Consider the following 23,513-nt stretch of genomic DNA (forward strand, 5'->3'; position numbering starts at 1 on the left):
GCTCTTACACCGCAATGCCCCTCTGTGAAGCACCTGACGGGAAGGTATTCGTACCTTACGGGGCAGCATTCTAGAGGCAGAAATGCCGGCTCCCTATCAGCTCTCGCGGAGCCACCACCCCCGTGGGACTCCCCCCCGGGAAGCAGGCAGGCCCAGGCCGCTTCCGGGCAGCAGCAGAGGGAACCGGCCTTCCCGTGGCTCCCCCTTGGCTGCCTCCCCCTGGCATGCTGGGAGCCGTAGTCCGCCATGTCAGAGCCGCCTCTCTGCTTCCGGGAGCAGCTAGCGGCCGTTGGAAGCGGAGCAGGACCGGACGGACCGGGGCTCGGGTCACGTGGGGCACGTGTTGACTTCCTCGACAGGCCAGAGGCGGGGCTTCGGGAGTTCCCGGCGGCGGCGGAGGGTGATTGTGTGGTGGGGCTCGGCGGCCATGGGATCCCGAGGGGGCCCGGGCGGAGACGGCGACGGCCGGCGGTGTCTGTCCGCCGGGGTGACCGCACACCACTGACTCGCCCGGCCCGAGCAGGGCCTGGACAGGTTTGTCCTGACGCAGGGAACGGGCCGCGGTTGGGGCACGGGGGCTGATGGGGACACATCGGTGGCCGGCGTGTGGCCGCGGCCCTCCGGCCGGCCCCTCTCCTGAGGGATGCTGGGGAGATTCGTGCTCTGTTGCCCTGTGGAATAGGAGCGGTTCCCCTAGGGACAGGGGCGGTTCTGGCCGATCTTTAGATTCTTTTCTTAAAATAGAGGGAGCAAGTTGGTAGTAGGGTGTGATGTCCCTGCCTGCCGGTGCTCTGCAGGCGCAGCGTGGATAGGTTAAAGAGAGGCATCCCGTTGAGAGACGGTGAGCATAATTTAAAGGTATTGCTAGTGAGCTGGGAGTGGGTCTCAGGAAATAAAACTAATTAAAAAGCTACACCCCATTAAGCTGAAAAACCGGTTGAATTTTTAGAGCAGCAATTTATGTGTTAGAACAGGGAAATCTGGCAAAGGAAATGAACGAAGTAGGATTATTGGCACAAGATGTGGAAACAGAAATATGAAATACTGGAGTGGATAGGAATACAGGTGTTGCAGGCTGTGTTGGGTTGCATAGAAGTACAGGTGTAGGGAGTACAGGTGAGTGTTGATGTAGTCTTAGGTGCTAGTAATGCTTCAACTTTCCAGAATTTACAGCTATAAATCCTGGTGTTTCACCTGGTAAGGAAGTCAATCTGGTCTCCTTAAATAAGCCTGCTCTCCACCAATTTACAAGAGAGTGTGGGTTGGGCTATAAACTGTTCCAGTGAGTGATTTTAGGAGCTTTTGCATTTCTTGGGTAATCCTTTAGGTTCCCTGCTGTCCTGCACTGTGTGTAGTGCAGTAACATCAGCATGGTGGAAGCCAGGTCTGGAAGAAGCAAAGTGAGGGGCAGATTATTTTTGTAACATGTCTGTACTGGGTGCCAAAGGTTAGGTGCTCTTCTGACACAAGAGTTTTCTCAGATTACAGTTCAGAAAAGTATGAAGTGAGCATTGGTGGAATACTGGTTTGGTTATGTTTTACAATGAAGGTTAAATAGTGAAAAGGCCTTTGACACAGCAAAGGGGATGAAGTGACATTTTTGTGCAGCAGAAATGGGTGATAAAATAGAGATAATTTTAAGATTGTCTAAATTTCAGCAAATATTCCGATTTGGTTTTCAGTATGTCTCCTTTTATATATGGCAGTAAAAAGGTGGGGAGAGTGTAAAGCAGACTGTATTTAGTATAGTCAGGGTGGAGAAAGAATAATTGCAGCTCACAGTGTTGAAAAAAACTGTACATGAAGTTGCAAATCCAGTAATGTTTGTTCTCATGATATCACTAGATACCTTGAATTGAAGATTGTGGTGTATATGACTGGAAAATGTTAAATGTGGGATGTCTACTTATGAAAGTGAAAGTTACCCTGAAAAAAGTGCAGACCTGTCACTGCATATGCTATCAGTGTCTGACTTCTAAAGAAGAGATTTTGAAGGAAATAAGTGAAAAGGTAGAAGGAAGTGTGGGATAAAATGCAGTGTGGACGTACTTTTTGATATCCATTTTAATTCTTTCACAGGTATTTTCTAAACAGAGGAAGTCTAGATGGGCAATATTCAGTAAAACAGTTGCAGTGGAAATGGGTCCAATTTTAACAAATTTTGTTACAATGGTGATGATGGGATTAATACGAGAGTTGGTGTAGTAACTAGCTTGGTGTAAGTCAATGGTGGGTTCTGCTGAGGGGAACTTGCAGAGATTCTGTATGTTCGTGATTTATTCACAGTCAGCTTTGCAATCACTGTCATGTTTTCATTATATATTTATACTTTAATTGCATTAACTATTATTTACATGATTATGTAATATTTTTATCTGGAGTTCTTGGTGTATAAAATCATAAATGCTTCCAAAAGTTGACGGGTCATGTGGGAAGAAGAAGCGAAGTTTGAGAAGGGAAGTGAGGCATAAGTAACTTGGACTTTCAGTCATCCACTTAGACTAGAACTTGTGTTCAAATGTCCAGGTTTGTCTGAAATAATGAGATGTAGACCTGAATTGTAGAACAGCTTAGGTTAGGAAGGACGTGAAAAGATCATCTGGTCCAGTCTTTTGTGGGAAAGGGAGCCTGCATGAGATTATCTAGCACCCTGTACAGTTGTGTCTTGAAAACATTCAGATGTCCTGGTAGGATGACCAGGGGCCATCAGTGTGAATCAGTTCAACTTGCCTTTTAAGAGCTGTAATAATATCACCAACCTTGTAAGCTTATTGAATATTAATTAATCTGACAGTTGGATTTAAGGGGAGGAAACTTATGACTGAGGTAAGACCTACTGTTTGTTTTACAAAAGGAGATTTAAAAATAACCCAAACCAAACTCCCTTTAGTTTTTGTAAATGGCAGTCCTTTACAAACATTTTTAAATGGGAAGGAATTAACACCAAAAAAGTGTCTATTAAAATAATATTCAGTGTTAGCATATATGAGAACATATGGGGTTTTCAGCAGCCTTTGAAAATACTTACATTTGGTGCTATAAAGGTTGAACAGCCAGGAGCCGTCTTGCTCCTACTTGTGTGTCTTTGGCAATATTGCTTCTAATTAGTATCAAGATTAAATTTAGTAGTTTAATAATCAGGATTGTATGGTGCTGAGAGGGCAATATTTGACTCCAGCTTTTCTCTTCTCCCCCCCAAGCCCTTCCTTTCCTTTTCTGCTAGTTATGAGGGAAATCGGTTGTTGTGACAGCATCCACAGACAGGCAGATGGACTACATTATGTTGAGGATGCATAGGGTTTGCAAGTACGCAGTGGAAGTACTAGAGTATGAAACTGTTCAGTAAAATTTATCAAGCACTGTTGTCATAAAATGTATTTCTTGTGAGAGTAGATTATTTATTGTAAAAAGCTTGAGACTTAAAAAATTGCCTATTATACCTAAATAGGTTTTGTTTGGCTCTGGCTTATCCAGATGTTCACAATACAAACTAGAAACTACTCACTGTAGTTCATCTGAGCTTAGAGGCAAGTTATTTCACTTCCTGGAGGCAGCAAAATGAATGCAATTTGGAGGTCTGATTTAGCTGATATGTTGACGTGTTTCTGAAAGAGCATCGAGTATACTGAAGCTGTAGGGATGTGCCCTTATATGCATGAACTTTCAGGGAGTGCTTTGGAGCTGTGGACTTTGTCCATAGGGAAGAATAAGGAGTGGCCAAAGCTAGCAGCTACTGAAATGTGTTTGTGCTGACTTTTTTTTTTTTGCTCTAGAAATGGATCAGGTATCTGTAAAAAGTCATGTTTCTCTCTGTAGAACAGACTGTTCACAACTGGAATCAAAGAAACTGAGATTTTTGAGGGAGAGATGTGAAGATAGACTGGAAGACTTGCTTGGTTTATGTGTCATATACTCCATACACTGTGGAGTTTTTGATGCTGGCTGCAGGAATTCTGTATTTTTCGTTGCTGTGCTGGAGTGTCTTACAAAAGTAAAACTTTTCTGAAAGGAAGGTGAGGACTTCAGTGCACTCATTCAGGATTCCTGTGGTTCAAAAGAATTTCTTTAATGCTTAATTTTTATCTCTACATGCATATATACAATCTTCTATGTAAGGCAGTGTAAACAGTACAGAAATGATACGCTTGTTATTAGCACTGGAGATTGTTCATACTACCACCATGAAGTCAAACCCCTTAAATCTGGAAGGTAAACAAAGTAAAATGGTTCACTCTCAGAGCCTTAATAAAAATCAGGACACATGCCAATGATTTCAAGACAGTATTTTCATTTGGAAATATTCTGAAAACAATTCTAGTCTCTTCCAAGTCAAAAGATGGGGAAAATGGGGATCTGCTCAATAGTGGGAAAAATGTAATGTAATCCTGCTTTTACTGTTTCTCCTCCTAAGATTAGCATTTCAAACTACAGGAATCTGTGCAGTGGGTCTGATTGCTGTTAGAGCCTCTGCATCCTGTGTTCCTCTTGTATACAATGTGTTTTATATTTAACTACCACCCATGGTGTTAATGACTAATATTTGTAAAGGTTTCTGAAGAGAAAGGCTCTATATCTGTTTTCCCATTAGTAAGAAATGGGGAAACATTCTCAAGATATTTAATACATTAAATCAAAGCTGGTTTGTAACCTACATTAAACATTGATGAGCAATGAAAGTGGTTTCTGGAAATACTTCTGTAGTATGTTAAAGAAAATGTAAATGATACTATATCTTCAAACTAATGCTTATAAACAGTGGAGATAATTACTCCTGTCAGAACTTAATGCTATATCCTGTCAACAGCATATTTCCTTGTTTGTATTTTTTCTTCAAAAGCAGAAATTATTTAATGCAAACACTGATAGTAATTTAATTATTTTATTTTTAGAAGGTTAAAGTCCTTTTAAATAGGCTCTTTCATATGCAGAGCAGTCTAATAAAAACTACAGATGTAACATGTTCCTTTGTCATGGGGAAAAGTTAAGGAGACATTTTTTTGGGGATGGAATGTGTAATAAGTGGGCTTGCAAATCTTGCTTTAAGTAGGCCAAGGTGGACATCAGTTGTATTCATAGACCATTAGCTTGTCTGTATATTACTTTTAACATTTTAGTGGGAAATCTTTCACTGGTTATTCTTGTACAGAATTTCATGAATTTCAGTGTTTCATTAATTACAACTCCAGAGTGATCAAATTTCAGTGCTTCAGAGTAACAGCTCAGGGGCATTTGCAGCAGTGCGTATGTGTGGCTTTGAATGGGACAAGCTAAACAAAATAGAGCATGGGCAGTCGTCTGTGCTTGGGCTCTGTGAGCCATCCTGCCAGACCGCCTGGGACTGCCAGATCTGAAAAGCTGTAATTTTTTAAATAATCTGTTCATTTGTGTGTCAGAAAGCATTTCTTGAGTTGTTGCTTGCAGTTCATATTTGTTAAATGATGCAATTTAATACTGGAGAAACTACATTTTAATTCCTGTCCTTAAAGAGTAAAATCTAAGGCTACAGCTGCAGTCAGGGATTTCTTACTGATGTAGCCCCATTTTGTAAGGGTTTGTCTTCTAAGGGTTTGTTTATTGCTTTGATATCATGAGAGAGCTTCTTGTGGAGAAAGAAGTATTTGTGAGCATACTTTCTAGTTTTGACTTTTTCCTTTTCCTGACAGCAAAACAAAGAGCTGGGTGAACTGTGCATTTCACTATGACCTTTATAGAACTGCTGATCTTACACTGTTTAATGGTCAGGTTTTATTCTTGTATGAGCTTGTATCTTTTATTGGCCTTTTAATACTGGCTTAGCAGGTACAGGAAAAGTAACTTTGCGTTAATCTTTTTCTTCAGAAATAGTTCAGAAAATCTTTTGCAGCATAAACTGTTTGGGTCTTGTTTGTTTGGTTTTTAGGTTGTGTTGATATAGTATATATCAACATAATATATACAGTTAGGTATATTTAGCAAAGATGCTATGATTTACCTAATGTGACTGTTTCTTCATGCTCATCTAATCTATACTGCAGTTAGTGGTGCATATAACTTATTTTTGAGTCATTGTATACCTATCCAATACAGAAGTCTTAGCTCTTTTTTTCTTAGGAAATGTTTTATAGTTCTGTAGACAGAGATTGGAAACTTCTTGAAATATACAATAAAACGAAAAGTAAGCACAAGCAACAGAATGTTTACTAATAGAGATAACTGTTGAAGTTTTATCAACTCATACCTGAGATTTGTTAAATGCATTTTTTTCTGTAGTTATTTTCCTCTTCTGTAAATCTGTTAAAATTTTGCAGAGCTTTGAGTTTTGGTGTGGCTTTTTTGATTGTTTGTTTGGTTTTTTTGTTTTAATTTACCTGTGTGGGTTTGTAGAATAACTTATGGCAAAGATGGGGAGCTATTTAGAATGAAATATATGAAGACTTTTCCTTTCAGATTGACTGACAAGAGCATCAGGAAATCTCTTAGAAATCATAGTGGCTTGCTTATTTTGTAAAGAAAAGGTACTTTTGGTTTCAAGAGTAGTGCTCTTTTCCAAAGCAGAAATGTCCTTTAGGAGGTAGTGGTAAATCTCAAAGTACCCACAGCTTTTTGTTTGCTGTCTCTGCTATAGCTTTTTGAAGTGATTTTATGCTAATCTTAGTCATGTAAATATTCTATGTGCCTTTCATGTGATGCTCTAAAATTCCGAGTAAGTTAGTGTTCAGTGGCATTTAAATTTCAATTTATGTAAATCTGTCCATTTATTAGGAAGTGATGTCTGTCTGATGTCTCAGTTTTGTTTCTGTGTTGCTGGGCAGGATGACAGTGGTGATTTGAATTGTGTTTCTTGTAAAGCTGAAACGACTGCACTTTTTGTGGTTGTGGCACTGTAGTATGGTGTATGGGTAATATCAATACTTTATGTTAATAGAGATAATGAAAGATAAAGTGATTTATTTTTTTCCCCTTCTTGATGGGCTGTTGAGCTTCCACTACAAACAAGCATGTTTCATTACTTTTTTTTTGTTTCTTTTTTATAATTGAAGTGGAGAGTTTAAAAATAGCATGACTTCTTCTGAATAACCCACTGCATTTTGAAAAATGTGTGTTACAAGCCCCTTTGATTATGTGAAATTATATTCTTATCTTCTAAATAACATCCAGTGCTGGTTTAGAGAGTAGCATCAGAAAACCAAATCCTGTAAACCGAGTTCTTTCAAGTGAAGAAAAGCTAGTGTAACAAGCCCTCTTGGTAGGTGCAGGTTAAGTGTGTACCAGAATTAATAGTACTTGTGTATGCTGCATCTTACTTGAAAGGTCTTGGAAACTTATAAAGGTGTTAAGGTTTATTCAACAAAATACAGAAAAAAATATGCTCTTGTCCCGATGTTGTCTCCTGTTTTCCCTTATTGCCATCTTCTGGTGAAACTGATGTGTGCAAGAAATGGGGAACGTATGACGCTGAAGTTTAGGAGCTATAGGGAAGTGTGGGGATGAAGATGTATTTTATGTACAATGTCACACAATCTGCAGCTTTCTTCAAGAGATAATGATAAGCTCTGACAATTCTTTAATGACATTTGAGTCTAGTTCAGAGAAAAGGAGATGTGCTGCCTTGAGAAGGCAGGCTCTTGGAATTTGATGAGATGTGTGACGACTCATAGGGCCCTTGGTACAACGTAGGAGGAAAAGCTGTTATGCTCATCTTAAAAGATGAAATTGGCAATTCTTTCAGTTAATGCAGTTTGGATGATGATTTAGTGCTTTTGGTCAAGGTCATTTTGTTCATGGAGCAGTGATATTCTTGCACTGAAAAGGAAACAAACCTTTTTTTGCAAGGCTTTCTACTGAAGTATGAGGCAGAGCAACAGGCAAGGGAAGCGTAGGCTACCTCCTGTTTTGTTAGAATACATCAGTGTACAAAGCATCTGTTTGCCTTCTGAAGACAACCATTAAAAGGACTTCAGTTTTGGTTTGTAGTTTCTCTTGTCTCTTCACTGTTGCAACTCCATTGCCATCTGTTTAGTATAAATGAGCTGTCATTGTTTTTTATCAAGTTGTCTTAACTGGCTTGGAGCAAATGGAGACAAATGTGGTAACCACACCATTGTTCACCTATAGCTGTACTACAGCTCTTCATAGTGCTGCAGCCCATGTGGTTTTTCCAGTGCTATCGGTGAGGGAAGTTTGACCACATGGATAAGCTCCAGGGTAGTTTGATCCCTTTACCTCTTAGTGTTGCTAAACAAATGACTGTCTTTAGAATTTAAATAACAAATACACAATAGAGATAGGAGTTGTGTTTGTGGGGTTGCAGCCCTACTGATGCCTGTCTTTCCTGTGAAATTGTGATCAGGGCAATTTCCTGTTGAAATAACCCTTTCCTACAATACAAACTGTCTTCATAGAATCATAGAATAGTTAGGGTTGGAAAGGACCTTAAGATCATCTAGTTCCAACCCCCCTGCTGTGGACAGGGGTGCCTTCCATTACACCATGTCTCCCAGGGCTCTGTCCAACCTGGCCTTGAACACTGCCAGGGATGGAGCATTCACTACCTCCCTGAGCAACCCATTCCAGTACCTCACCACCCTCACAGTAAAGAATTTCTTCCTTATATCTTAACCTGAACTTCCTGTTTAAGTCTAAACCCATTACCCCTTGTCCTATTGCTACAGTCCCTGATGAAGAGACCCTCTCCAACACTATACTAATTACGTTCATTACAGAATTTCTATTGGTTCATCAGGAACCTAAGGATTTTTTCAGTGTGAAAAAAATAAAAATCTGCTTTTGGTAGAAGTAGCATCAGCAGTTTGTTTAAGGAGGGGGGGGAAATGTTATCAGGTACTGTATAGCATTGGTTAATATTGCACATAAATGACCCTAAGTAAGAATGAGCTGTGTCTTTTTTAGTTTGATTGGTTTGGGTTTTTTTGGGATGGTTTGTTTTAAATCAAACCCCTGTACTTGCTCCTGACAACTAGTAACATTAAGGAAAATGCTGTTGGGGCTTTTCCCTTAAGACCTGGAGTTCAGGAATGTATATGGAGTTTTTTAAAGATGCTATTTTCTTACCAAATGTTTTGCTGTGCTTAAATGACACGAGTTGTAACAAAAACTCAGTTTAATGGTTAATGTACATTTGTCAGTCAGGTGGATTTGCCTAGTATTTTAGAATAATACTTATTGTCAGATTATTGTCAGTGTTCTCCATGCATGTTGAGGCAGTTGGGAATTACTGCCTCAACATGCCTCAAGCATGTTCATCAGGATATTTTCTACTGTGACCAAGTAAAGAATAGCTACGCATGCAGCCTCCTTGAGGGCTAATGCAAATATACCTTAAGATTCCATTTTGAAGCTTGGGAAAAGTATAAATAATTGCATTCAAGGATGAAGGAAATCTGGCACTTGTGCTCAGGAACCACAGCACTTAGTTTCTTGCAACTATAATCTCTTTTACTGCTCAGTGCTGGCTTGCAAAAACTTTAATAAGATATTCCTTTGGAGTTCAAGTGTTTGATACCAGCCAAATTGTAGGGTGGTGTTACATGTTAATAAATGTGAATTTAGGGGTTCATAAATCTGATGCATACTCGGAATATTTTTATCTTGTAACAGTGAAAGATGCTGCTTTTCTAACCAGTGTATTTTCACTGTATAAGAGGATTCAGGAATTTTCTGCAAGATTAAAGTATTTCCTAATTCTTCAGTCGTGTCACACTCAGACAGAAACACCCTGCAGTATTATTTGGGAGGTTTTCAGACCTGGGGCTCTTGATGGATTTGTCTCTGAAAATTTTGCACTTTCTCTTTTTAACAGCTGTCATGGAGGAGTTGGTGGAGGATGACATCTGTATTTTGAACCATGAAAAAGCAGACAACACTCATAAGAGAGATGGGGAGATTCCTGTTTCATCTTATAGCGGAGACGAATCTGTTGCCTCACACTTTGCACTTGTCACTGCATATGAAGATATCAAGAAAAGACTAAAGGAGACAGAGAAGGAGAACTCCTCCTTAAAAAGAAGAGTGAGAATTCTAGAAGAGAAGGTAAGAAAAAAGCCTGTTTACCAGCTTCTGCTAGCAGCTGCTGGTGTGGTTTTTTTTGTTCCTGGCTGGAGCAGATGGTTAAGTACTTAAAGTAGGTACTTTTTCCAAGTTAAGTTCTGGTAAATTGTTTCATTTGCTTGACTGGAACATAGTTTGTTCCTCTGGTACTCTAGTTACATTGTGCTGGGACTTTTGGTTCTTACTGGGCATGTCTGTGATGCAGTGCAGTAGTGCCCTGCAAAGACATTAGCTTTGATTTGGAAAGACACCTAGAGTGCATTGGATTGTTACTGTGTTTCATCTACCTCTTTGTGGTGTTTATAGAGGTTCCAAATATACAAATTTGACAGAATTCAGGAATCTCTTGGGTTCAACATGCTGAAATTATAAGGAAAAAAGATTGTTAAGAATGGTGCTGACTTGGAAGTTAATAGTTACTCATAAAATAGTTCTGCTTTGGTTTTTCTCACATAAGTAATCTGAAAAAAATCTATAAGTTATGAGTCACTAAAAAATCTTCAGTATCCTCTGAATTTTCTGTATGTGGTGTCCTAGTATGCTCAAAACTCTTCTTCCAAAAGGCAGTTTGTATATGTCTAGAAAAATGGGATTTAGGGATTGACAGTGTGACTTCTGATGGTTTTTAAATACAGCAGTGACCTAGTGAGCATTAAGTACAGTTAAGAGACTGCAGAATTTGTAGACAGCCTGTGTTGCATTACTGTACAAAAATTAAAACGCTCTTAGCTTAATGTTGCAGGCTGTGCTCCTGCACTTCTCAGTATAACATACAAAACTACTTACTTCTCATGTCTGTTAAACTTTTAGCTGCTTGGTTCCCGACTGGAAGAGGAATGCAGTTCAGTTGGACGTGAACAAGTAAATAAGGCATACCAAGCCTATCGAGAGGCCTGCATTGACAGAGATAATCTGAAAAGCAAGCTGGATAAAATGGTACACCTGTTTAAGGAGTGACGTGCATGCATGATATAAAAGTACTGTAGAGTTAATAGATGTTTACTGTAGAATGAGTATTATTTGCTGAAAGTCTGTGCTGTTTGTTTTATCACTCCTTTAGGTTTTTAAAGTACATGACTGTATTTTATGTAGGGATAACAGTTGTAAGTATCTCAGTTTTATTGCTGGGCTAGGTTAATGCTAAATACTCCAAAGAATTTTTTTTTCTTAAAAAGTTGAATTGTCAGGATACTAAAAAGCTTTACAAATGGTTTTGTCCCTTTTCCCTGAAAACAGGCGAAAGAATGTTCAGAATCCTTGAAAACCTTGAATGAACAGTTGCAGTCTAAAGAAGTAGAGCTGTTACAGCTAAGAACTGAAGTGGAAACTCAACAAGGTATGCATTTGGTTACTTCATCTTAATCTATACTGACTAGTCTTAATGGTGATGTTACAATCTTGGGGCATGAAGAGGCTTCACCTATATAGTGGCTTAGGTAAGAGAGGCATATATTGCAGTGAGGTACTCGAGAACACATGGGGTTTTTTTTCTAGTAAATGTGACATGCATGTTAGATTATCATAGGCAAGGAGCTCCACAGTGAAGATCTGAGGCTGTTCTGTTCTTCCGTTACTTGAAATATGCACAACCTGACAGTTCATAGGCTAGTCCCACCACCCTTTCCTCGGAGTGGGGCAGGGGCATACTTGTTCAAGTATCAAACACCATCCAGTCAGTACTACTTCCTCTGGTAGCTGCAGATGATCTGCTATATTGCTTTGTCCCACTGTTAAGATATGAGAGATAAAAGTGGCTGTTGTATAGCAATAGCTGCAGTGAACCACAGTTACTTAAAGGGCTGGTAGATGAGGAAGGGTGGTTGTAGTGAGCCTGGTGGAAAGAAGGAGAAACAATGTGCCCTTGCCATTCCAAAAGTCCGTATCCAGCTTCTGTTACCCCTGTTGCAGGGTGCTGTGTAGATGTTAGGCATGTAAAATAAAACACTATGGGAGAAAAAAAATCAATATTAATATAGTTCAAGAAAAGAGAACAAGAAAGACATCTATAGTATAGAGATACGGACTCTACTTCAGATTCTGTACAAATGTAGTAATTTGAAAGGCACTTGTAAGTATTCTGTGCTTGGATTTCTTTCCAAGAGGACCTCAAGTATGTATTGCACTATTTCAATCGCACAAGTTTTTAAATCTTGAAGAACAAACTGGGTGTAGTAGTAGTGTCACTGGGGAGGACTTGACTGTTTAAGGAGGTGAGAAGTGCAGAGTTCATAAGGAGAGGTCTTATTCCTAAGTGGGCTCCAAGTAACTCATTAAAAAAAGTCAGCGAAGTTTAAGCTTGTTTAAACTGTTAAATGTGGGACAGTACCATGTGGTTGAAGACTCGGGGATTTTCTTCCTGTCACATGCTTCCTTTTCTCACCATCTAATGCCCTACTACTGATTTGATGCTAGGATTCTCTTGGGTCTCTTCTTATAAGTGAACATGTGAATTTCTTCTGACTAATAAGATGTATGTAACTTCTTTTGTTTTGGCTTATCTTTAGTTGCTGTCTTTGAAACTTCTTAATACTAAACTTGCAGAAAACTTACAGTAAATTATGTTACAATATAAATCTGAAGAGGAATAGGCATGAATTTTCAAATCATGTAAGAAGTATTTAAGTTGGTGTCTATATCGTGTGCTTGCCATTAACTGATTTTTGTATTTCTAGTGCCTTTTTATGCTGTTACTTCCTTTTTCTTTATGTAAAATCTCCAGCACATTCCTGTAAAGCTGGGCTTCATACTTTAAACTCAGAAAATAGACACTTCTGTGCCGACAACTTTACCAGTTGCCCTGTTGAATAGACTGCAAATTCTTCAGAATGTACAGGATGATGTTTTTGTAGGGCAGGGGCTGGTTGGTTCATATATAGTGAGTTACATTCCTTGAACTGAGCATGAAATCTGATTGTCTGGTTTGTCTTCTTTACAGTGATGAAAAATCTGAATTGTACTCACTCCAACTGGGAAATAGAGAAGCTGAACAGTGACCTGAAAGTGCATAGTCTGGAACAGGATCTAGAAAAGCTCAAGCAAGAGTACAACAGTCTCAGAAAGGAGTTGCAAAACTCCAAGCAGAAGGTACCTTATTTTTTAAGGAATTTTGTATTAGTAGATTATTTTAAACCTCACGCTCAAGCAAAATAAAGGGCAAACAGAGAATAAAGTATATATATTAATGAAAGGTAAACATCTTAGTAAAATTAACCTTAAATATCTTCATAGGCTGTCTTGTTTCTTGGAAATAGTAACAGGTTGCCCAGGAAAGTGGGCATGGCACCAAGTCTGTCAGGATTTAGGGAGTATCCAGACAATGCTCTTAATCGTTAGGTTTAGATAGTCCTGCAAGGGGTTGAACTCAATGACCCTTATGGGTCCTTTCCTACTCAAAATATCCTGTAATTCTACATCAGTGAGATTTGCCAGCTATTCCCATGTAACAATAGAAAATAAAGCTTTATGATTTCTTGTAAGCAGCTGTTCACATCAAAGTTATTCTGTGTTAGCATTTGTCTTGAGCTGGACTACTCAGAAAGTCTGGGCAAAACCAGACAACAGAATCAACACCGTGCTTATATTAAGAGATGTCATGAAATTTGTTTAAGCAGCTGTAGCACTTAATTTTAGAATAGTAGCATGAAACTTGTCAGGAAAGTACCACTTTTGGTGCACTTCCCTGCCATTTCTGGGGCAGGCGTATGTTTTGAGGGACTCGTTGTGTAATGCAGATGTTACTAGGATCTCAAAAGTAAAATTAAGATAGCTTACCAGTAATAAAATGTATTAAGTTATAAGTTAAAGTCTGCTGCATGCTTACTACTTTACATCTTACTTTGATGAAAGATGCAGTGACAGTCTTTAGGAGTCTGCAGTCACATTGAAGTTACGCAATAAATTTGAAAGATCTAACTGTTACTGTTTGAAGTGGCAGACTTCAAAAAAGGCTCCTTTTGGTCATTATACAATCGTGATTTTCTGATCTTGATTCACATAGTGTTTGAGTGAGTCAATTTTTAGGGTATGTAAGACTCACAGATAGAATCCATCATTCATGGCCATTATCTGCCTGCAATCAGGATTTGTTTTCATTTCAGAATATTTCTTTGGCACATTTTCTTTTGGGCACGTTTACATTATTACAGAAATGTACTTCAGAAGTGTCCTAATCACTGCTGCCTCCTGTGCCTTGCATCACGGGGCAGTCTAAAATACGGGAAACTGGATCCCTTTAGGATGAGACCAAGATGCACCTGAACCTCTCCTGGGCTTTCAGGGATCAGACTAGACCTAGCCTCAAATCCTTCTCCCCTGCTTCCCTGGCAGCATATACAGTTGTGTTGTTGGGGTGTCAGCACTGGATGCATCTGCACTGATGTGCTGCTGTGAAGCCACTCTCCTAGCTTATGTGGACAGGTTTATGTGCATTGATTGCCTAATGCAAGGTTTAGTCTATGTTTTTTCCACTAGGAGGAGATAAAGCACATGACCAGAAAGGCATGTCAGGTGTTCTGCAATCTTCTGTTACTGTTGGCTTTGTTTTCACTTGTATCAAGAATTCTTTTAGGTGTTTTCGGTAACTTGTAAATTCTGAAGGCATACTATAACTTGTATGCAGTTATGGGGTCTTCAGTAGCTCTATAGAGTAACAGCTATATAAATAATCAAAGATTGCATTGTGAGAGTGAATGTTTCTGTGAAGAACAGACTAACATAGCTGTTGTAAGGAATACTAGACTTTGATGCTGTTTAAATAATGTTTATGCCAGCAGCTTTTGTTACAAAGAACAAACAAGGAATAGCTTTTTGGGTTTTTTTTTGTTAATACCATTTCTTTTTGATCCTGGTAACTGTTTAATATAGGAAATTCAAAAGTATATAGTGCCTTTTTAGCTATGAAATTGAATCCTTCATGGCTGGTGGTGGGAAAGGCTTCAGGATGGGAAAAAACAGTCAGGTGCAATACAGGGATATGTGATCCATGGGAATGACAAGTCAGCATTGTTTCAAACCCAGTTCATATTTTTATTACTATTGGCTTTAATTGCATCAGTTAGCATTTTCAGATATTTTCTACCTTAGGCAAGCATATTTCCTGTTGTTAGATATTCAGGTTTTGCGTTACAGTTGATGAAGTATGTATGTTGTATTGACAAGTTGCTTGAAATGCATATAGGCTATCATGAAGTCACAGTAAAAAGTCTCAAATTCATAACAGCTTTGGCTGAATGGAACAGTAGCAGGAAGTGAGAATGAAAAGGGAAATGAATGGGAACTTATCACAGGTGAGAGTAACAGAAACATGACTAATGAAGCGAGCCCAATGTTTGATCTGTTAAACTGTCCTGTTAACCTCAGTGAAGCTGCTTGTATGCACCATTTTAAAGTAGCTTTTCAGACTCAGGGGATAAATTATGTTCTGTCATAAAAGTAACTTGTAGAAGCAAATCTATACTGAAACAGTTCGGTTTAATTTAATGATCAAATTAATGGGCAGGGAAAGAGCAAGAGAAGATTGATTACTCTCTTTCAATGGAAGTCAAAAGCCTTTCTCGATTCTTACTTTTCAAAGAATCGCAAATTCCAAGAGCTCAGCTGTTTAAAAAGGAGTATGGTTGAGTATGGTGAGTATAGTGGCTGTGCAATACTTCTATTTAAGTAGGTAGTTTTAAGCATTTTTAAGCTAAATTCTTAGAAGTCTTGATGTCCATTTTGAAAACCACTACAATGAAGCCTACTTTGAATTTCAGTATCAGCAAACTTGTTGTTTCACTGCAGTATTTGTTGATAGAAGATCTAAAATCACATATTTGTTCTGTCTCTGTCTTCCGGGCACTCTGTTATACAGGACCAGGCCCAAAGTGAAAGTCCCTTAAATGGAGATGTCCTTCGAAGGCAAGACATCCAAAGGTATAAAAATCAAGTGGCTTTCATGTTTTAGTTTACTGAGGGACAGTTATTTGAATAGATAAATATTCTTGCAGCCTGTTCAAATGTGTTATTTCAAATTACATAATGTAATTTCAAGTCTAGGCATACTGATCTAGCAAGCTCACTGAAAATTTCTTTTGTTTGTTATGTTGGTAGTTTGGCAGATGATGATGATAAGAAAACATCTTCAGCTTGTACAGAAATGAAAGTTAAATTATCTTGGATTTAAACCCCAGCCTTTTAATAATTAGTTGACTTGAGGACATGGTAGATAAACTTCCAAGTCTCATCCCAGCTGTAAAAAATCTTCATTCTGCATACGGGGCAGTTTCTGTGTTTGTGTAGGTGATGGCTTCAAATCTCTTACTCAGGAATTGGAAAGTACAGTCTTACTTAGAGCAGTGCAATAATATTTCTACTACACAACATTTTAAAGGATTTTATATACATATATATTGAGCAGCCATTATGTGGCCTATGCAAAAAGAAATAGCAGTTTCCAGAAAAATACTAGAAAACATTTGTTCTCATTTTGCAGCCATTCAAGTAATAATTGTGCTTAAGATATGATCTCCTGTATTATCTTTTCTTGAGTATGTGTGCTGCATTAAAAGCAGGTATGTCCGTTAATTTTGGATGCAAAAGAACAATTCCTGGATGCACAAAAGTTCCCAAATATTCTGTCCTGCAGAAATTAAATACTGACTGCATTTCCTACACCCAGCTATGCCTGTTCGTGTACTTACAAGAGTTTCCACAAGAGGGAAGAGTAGTCCTTCATAATGACAGATTGTTCAGCACAATACCTTGTTGCTTACTTAGGTATTAGATTGGAAATAAGTCACTGACAAGAGAACAGTAGAGATATTTTTTTACATATGTTTTCTGGTGTAATGATGATAATATTGTATCCACTATAGCCAAATTACACTTTCACATTTCACTGTGAGTAGATAGCGAGCTCACAAACACTTGTGGTTTCTGCTGCAGCTTCATAGGCAGTCTTACACGCCTAGAAAAAGGTGTTACCTCAAGGTATATAGAAATTACCTCTTTAATCTTCCAGAGCAGATTTATTCCACGAAGTGACATTCAGGTGGCAACCATCTGAATTCACATACGTACAGTACAGTATTTTTTGTAATAAGACATAAATAATGATTGTCTAACATGTACTGAACATGTAAGCACATCCAAAATCTGTAGGAAAATACTTGAAAAACCGCCTATGCAAGACATTTGTTGTAGCAAGCAGTCCTGCTGTTCATGGGAGATGGAGGCATTTGCAGTTAGTTAACTTTCTGGAAAGATACTATTTCCCATTTGTTAGCAGCCTGCAAATCTGACTTTAAATTCTTAAAATCTACTTTGCTGTAGATAGGCTATCATATTCCAGGTTTATACTGTATGCTAGAAGGCAGTACAGGAGAAACTTCCAGGCATGTGAAGTCCTTGGTTTTCAGTTGCAAATTCCTGGAAAATTAGGCTTTGCAATGGGGTTCTACATCAGTATCCATAAAACCAATTAAAATGTTATGTGTGATTTAAGTGGAATTCTGGTACCCGCATCCCTTCACAAGATGCTTTTAAAAGCATTAAAGACACATTACAAAACTTAACACTTTCCTTCTGGTTGGTGGCAGATACTGAGCTGTCCTTCAATTTAACGCTACTGGATTAAATATCAGACCTGTTTTGATGCAACTGAAGTTTGTTTGATCTTATTTTGGAGACCAAACCACATGAATAAATGAAGCAGGATAGCCACATCAACTTAATTTAATCATTGTCTCATGTATTCTGCAGTAAAAAAGCCACAAGGTTGGCCGAACTTCTGGAAGTATTGGTTCTGAAAGTTTTAACTTTGTCTCTCAGAATTGCTGATTCCTGTCAATTTCCTCTGTTCTTTAACAGTTCTTGAATCTGAATGTTTGCATTCTGGGGAAGTACATCAGTGCATAGAAGACAGTTTAATTTCTTTGGTTTAAGAGAACTCTTCTAGTGTTGATTTGCAGAAAAGAATCACAGCTGTTTCTCAGACTGCTTTTGAACACATCCAGGTCTGATGAATCTCATGTAGGAGTGATCCTAGATTGCTGTTTTAGAGGGACAGAAATCTGTATATAGGCATGTTTGAAAATAAAGTTGATGTATGACCTGAAATAGTTCTTTGTCATCTCAACACTAGCTTGTGATCCTGAACTGCTTTCAAATAAATGTCTTTTAGGTGAATATAGTGAGGAAGAAAGAAATGCTCTGAAAGCTCTCACCCATGGCACTTGTCCTCAATAAAGGTGTTTTGATAGAATGTTAAGCATTAAAAAAAATTAAATCATTCATTTCATGTTTCAGTAACTGCATATTTATGTCTTTGAACACTAAGTTAATTATTAGTCAAAATAAATGTGGCTTTTGCTGAGCCTCTGCCTGAAGTTTTACCAAGAAGCATGTGGTGATGGCTCTTGGATCATTTTGTTTTTGTTCATGATTATTTTTTACCAGCTATTAATCTGAGACTTCTGTGTTGGAACAGTGCTGCTAAATATTTCTCACATTATGGTGTCTTATCGGAGAATGATTTGGGTCCTTATTTTTCATCCTGTCTGCCAGGGTGGTGTATTGATATAAATTAGAAGACTCAAATCTGAAACAGTATGTTCTGTATTTTAGTTTGGTCTGTGTATGGGTGCTCAGTTTGGATCTTGGGTATCTTGTCTGAATTCACTGAACAAAAAGTGTTGTAAAGTCCCAAACACTGATTTTGATTCAGTACTTACAACTGTGATCAATTAACATTCCCAGGAACATACCATACGATGGCATGTGCAGTCATTTGTCAGAAGCCATTCAGAGTTAATACTCTACCTTGGTTAGTGTCCATTTAATGTATTTTTTTAAAGTGTTCCTTTGAGATTAACTATCTTCTGATAAAACTAGTAGTTTCCAATAGTGCAGTTGGCAAATTTGCATCATATTTGGGAACTGGAAATTATGATTATAATCTAGTATGTTAATACATTATATATTGTGATGTTCAACAGTCATCCCTTCATTTGTGATGATCATCAGTACTGCTCAGTTAACTTTGAATTATGGTACTCTAGCAAAATCTGTAGTGTATGTCTGGCAAAATCATTAACAGCTAATGCTGGATAAGCATTATTAACATGCTGTTAATAGGCATGAGAGCATTTTAGAGGTGGCAGTTACTTAACTTCTTACAAATGTTTGTTTTGAAAGCGTGCAACAAGCGTATTGGGAACTGAAGAGAGAAATGTCCAATTTGCGCCTAGTGGCTGATGTGCAAGCTGAGGTCCTACGAACACTGAAAACAAACCCAGCAGCGACCAAGAAAGGCAAGTTAGTGTTTGCGGTCGCAGACCTTACAGACCATTGATTCAGGCTGTACCATTTTTAAAAGAAACTAGCTATCATATCTTATCAGACTTTGATCAATTGAAGTTGATAAGCTAGACTATTATGGTTCCAGCCTATCCATTTTCTGCTTTTGCTTCTGTCTCATACTGGTCAACTTCACACATAAAGGTGTTGCTGATGTGTTTTTTCTTCAGTACTGTATTCTGTTCCCCTTGTGGCTTTTTTCTCAGTCAAGTGTTGCTTATGTGCACAAGGCTGAGGTGTTAAGTTTACTTGTATTTGACCTTTTACCACAACTACTTCATATTAAGGTGGAAAAAAATCTTTTTTGCAAATACAGTCTTATTTTCCTAGTATAGAATATATAAAGTATTAATTTGGCAGTATTTTAAAATCAGGCTTTAACAGACTGAAATTCCCTTATGGTTGGGTATTTTTTTATGTTGGTGTTCACAGAAGCTCCCTTTTCTAGCAATATGCTATGAAAAATGACATTTTCTAGTGTCAAAATACTGAGGCTACAAACCTGCCTTATTTCTGCTGCTACACTGCAAATAATTAAGGGGAAAATAATTTCCACATAAAGTATGTATAATTGCTGTAAGCAGTTCATCAGACAGTTCTTCTTTTTCATACCTATGTTCCTCTCAAGCCAAATGCTTTATGAGAGTGTGTTCTTACTGTGGTGGGGCCAGACTGTCAGTCTCACTGTTTATTGCAGTGTTTATTTCCTTTGTTTTATGCTCACTGCAGAAAGATGGTGAACTTGGTTACAGTACATTAGTGACAGTCTCTGATGCCCCTGTCCATTGCAAGATCAAGACATTTTGTTTCTAACCAGCTTTGACCAGGTGAGGTAATGATGGGATTCACCTCCAGGTGAATCACTGCCTTTGTGGCCAGCAGTGACTAATGATCACTCCCTGGTACTTGGCTGATAAACTATCAACACATTTTGTAGACTCGGTCGTGTTGTCCCCAGGTGAGTGTGTGGCCCTGCAGTTCCAAGACACATTTGTCAAGTAACTTCAGCAGAGAAACCGGGAACTGAATGAGGCTTTAATCCTTAAGCCTGTCAAGGTTTGATGTGATCACACAGTATCTTTCTGTCTTTATTTTTAATTGGGAGTTGTCTGTCTTGCCACTGCCAAGTACTGATTTTTCTCTTGTCCTGCTTGGTCAACAGTCTGATTTTCTGCAGTTGTTAATGCAGTTACATCCACAGCTATAAAAGGCATTATTGATTGATTGGGAAACAGTGGAGTTTGGCTTTTTGCTCTGTAGGCTTTGTGATTTTTTGCAAGTATGTAAGACTGGGCAGGTCTGGCAGAAATGAAACCAGGATTTAGTTTTTCTGTTTACCTTGCTCATCAGCCACACTTAATGAATGCAATGCAGACATATCTGTGCTTATAGAAAAAACTTGGCTTATGCAAAATATGGGTAGAATTGACTTTAAAAGTGCACTTCTTATATCTGTAGTACTATCTTGCCATACGCAAATAGTTGCCACTGTCAGAGGTGCATTAAGTCTGCAGAGCAGATGTGTGAATTGCTCTGTGTGTGTGTGCTGTTAACAGTACAATTAACATGCAGATTCTGCTTAGCTGTCTTTTATGTATGGAGGCATTTTCAACAAATGTGCCTCTGCCATTTTTTTACATTTTCTGTCCATTTTCAGTTAATACTATTTTTCTTGAACTTCTAAAGGGTTATGCTTTAAGTAGTTACTGAATACAGTCTGAAACATAGCTTGAAAACCCTGACATCTCTGGTGTACTGCAGCACATTTAGAGAGGATGAAAAATGCATTAGATAATATCATTTTAAAATACTATTTTATCTTTTTCTGTTCAGCTGCCTCTACTGCACCAGTGCAATGTGTTGACTTGAACATTTCAAAGCTGAATTTGACATCTGGGGTTGTCCATAGAAAACTCTCACTGAATGATCAAGTACTCTGCAATGCTGTGTCTCCCCCTCTTCCAAGAGATGGACAAATCCCACCTGAAAGGGTGATTCTACAAGCATGGACAGATGAGAGACCCATTCCAATGGATGGCAAAACATTTCAGGAACAGCATTCGTATGGAAAGAGCTCTCTGGAAGATAATTCCTGGGTATTCCCAAGTCCTCCAAAGCCTAATGAGAATGTGTTTTGGGAAATGAAAAATAGATCAACTTTGCTAAACTCTCCAGCAGATTACCTAGATCAGTGTAATCAAAACTGTCTGCACAAGAGTTAAAGAAGTTCTAGAATGAACCAAGGCATTTTTAGAATGGTTCTGAACAGGCACCTTAACACTTGAACTTTTAAAGGGGGAAAACAAACTGCCTGAAATGGTCTTCTTTTCTTTTTTTTAGTTCTAGTTCCGAAACAGAAAGCCTTGTCTTCCTCTGCTGTAAATCAGAAACAAGTTCCTTGAAGTTAAAGCTGTGCTGGCGTAATGTAAATAGAATGAGCGTGGGGCTTGGATAGCCTTGTACTGCAAATGGCATATATTTGCAAAAGATGATGCTGAGAAGTGAGTTCTTGGAATAAAACAGAACAATCCAGTTCCGTATTTGTTTGCTATTTGTATGTCATCAAGAAAATATTTGGTATCCTGTGTTAATCTTGTGGCAGCTCTGAGCTGATTTTTTTGACAGTGGTTTATTTTCCAGAGTAAGATACAAAATGAGAATTGGATTTTCTCTCCCTCCTTCCTTTCAATTCACTTCCTGTTTTCTCTGGTTTAGAAATGCATTTTTGTGTAATTTTTAACCAAGAAAGGTGAGATTTTATTCTTCAACATCTTGATTTATATCAGTGACAAGACTAAAACCACTCCTAGGCTGTTCTGTTTAGACGGCACTGTTTGGGGCTTTATTGTGAATTACAAAGGATTGTAAGTAGTGCTGCTGCAGACTGACTCCTGCTGTTCAGCCCGTATTCCTCCGTTTGGGCTGTAGGAAGGTGACTAATTCTGCACACCCAGTGCCTGCCACAGAACCACCTTGTTCGTAGTGCAGTCATCCTTATTGTGCCTCCTTTACACAGCACTGGAACCAGGACTTTGTGTGGTGGTGAAGGCTACTAAGTTGCTTTTTATTAAAGAAACAAAGCCTTAATTTAACAGGAGTAGGTGTTGCAGTGTTGAAATACACAGTAAGTATTTTTGTGGTATCATCTTTAGTATGACACTGAGAACTATGGATGTCTAAGTACTGGTGTTCTTTTTCTCCTCCTGAGCCCAAGAGCTATTATTAGGCAAATAGAATTTATGCCTTTTTTAAAAAAGAAACCTGTTCTGCTTCATATGTGGCTTATTACAGCATGGTTAAGTGAAATGTCTTGACTGCTCAATGCGTTTGTATTAGATCCATGATGCAGAGCTTGTACTGGGCGGGAAGATACTTCATGCTCAGTGTGTTATTTACAGATGTGTGGTTGGCTGGGTGAAGTATTCCACCTCAGAGGTCCAGCTTAAGATCAGCGTAATAAAAATTAATGTCACAGCTGTTTAGTAGCAAATTATCTTTAAATCGCTTGCAGATGCACAGGGAAGCTACAACTGCAGCACAGCGATAGTAATGATGGGCTGTAAAAGTGTCACTGAGGTGCTACATGACCTGTGTGGTTCCAGATGCTTTCTTCCCTGTGAAGTAAGTACTTCATATGAAGCCCATCATCTTCTCTTTCAGTTTGTCTCTCAAAGTTGAAAAATGCCTTCCAGGTACCTTCTACTATATTAGTGTGCAGGATACATAAATCATGTTTCCCACTCACCAGATATTGTTTTTATCTTTCTATTATCTTGCTCATGTCTACTGGCTTGTCTGTGATTAATGGAAATGGTGTCATGCTGGAATTTATTCTGACCAATGAACACAGCTGACTCAGGGGAGTACAATCTCTTGGAAAGTAATAGAACAAAACCCAATATGCATAAAACAAATCGAAGTCACTAGGCTTGAGCTGATAGAACCAACTACCTGTGTAATAACAAAGCAGCAGAAACCATTTCTTGTGTGGCTGCATAAAGCTATAAGGTATCTAGTTCTCATGTAGCTTACTTTTGAGGTTCCCCACCTCAACATTACAGAGTTTTATTATGTATTATCCAACAGCCATCAACATGACTGATTAATACTTTGATTTGTGCAATGAAGGAATT

General features: G+C 38.5%; 1 protein-coding gene across 1 annotated transcript; it reads left to right on the top strand.

The window, feature by feature from the left end:
- Positions 1 to 306: 306 nt before the first annotated feature.
- Positions 307 to 23,513, top strand: AZI2 (5-azacytidine induced 2). Its single transcript, XM_005152841.3, has 8 exons — positions 307 to 534; positions 9,800 to 10,029; positions 10,858 to 10,983; positions 11,284 to 11,383; positions 12,983 to 13,131; positions 15,896 to 15,957; positions 19,219 to 19,334; positions 21,214 to 23,513. Exons 2-8 carry the CDS (start codon positions 9,805 to 9,807, stop codon positions 21,600 to 21,602), a joined length of 1,167 nt encoding a protein of 388 aa, XP_005152898.1. The 5' UTR covers positions 307 to 534; positions 9,800 to 9,804; the 3' UTR covers positions 21,603 to 23,513.

Source organism: Melopsittacus undulatus, chromosome 1, assembly GCF_012275295.1.
Source record: "Melopsittacus undulatus isolate bMelUnd1 chromosome 1, bMelUnd1.mat.Z, whole genome shotgun sequence".
Classification (NCBI taxonomy): domain Eukaryota; kingdom Metazoa; phylum Chordata; class Aves; order Psittaciformes; family Psittaculidae; genus Melopsittacus; species Melopsittacus undulatus.

Excerpts from the sequence above, each read along its gene's own strand:
- AZI2 (XM_005152841.3), top strand. The coding sequence starts at position 9,805 with ATGGAGGAGTTGGTGGAGGATGACATCTGTATTTTGAACCATGAAAAA. Across the intron at positions 10,984-11,283 it reads AAAGCAAGCTGGATAAAATG|GCGAAAGAATGTTCAGAATC; the intron begins GTACACCTGTTT and ends CCCTGAAAACAG. Across the intron at positions 13,132-15,895 it reads TGCAAAACTCCAAGCAGAAG|GACCAGGCCCAAAGTGAAAG; the intron begins GTACCTTATTTT and ends TCTGTTATACAG.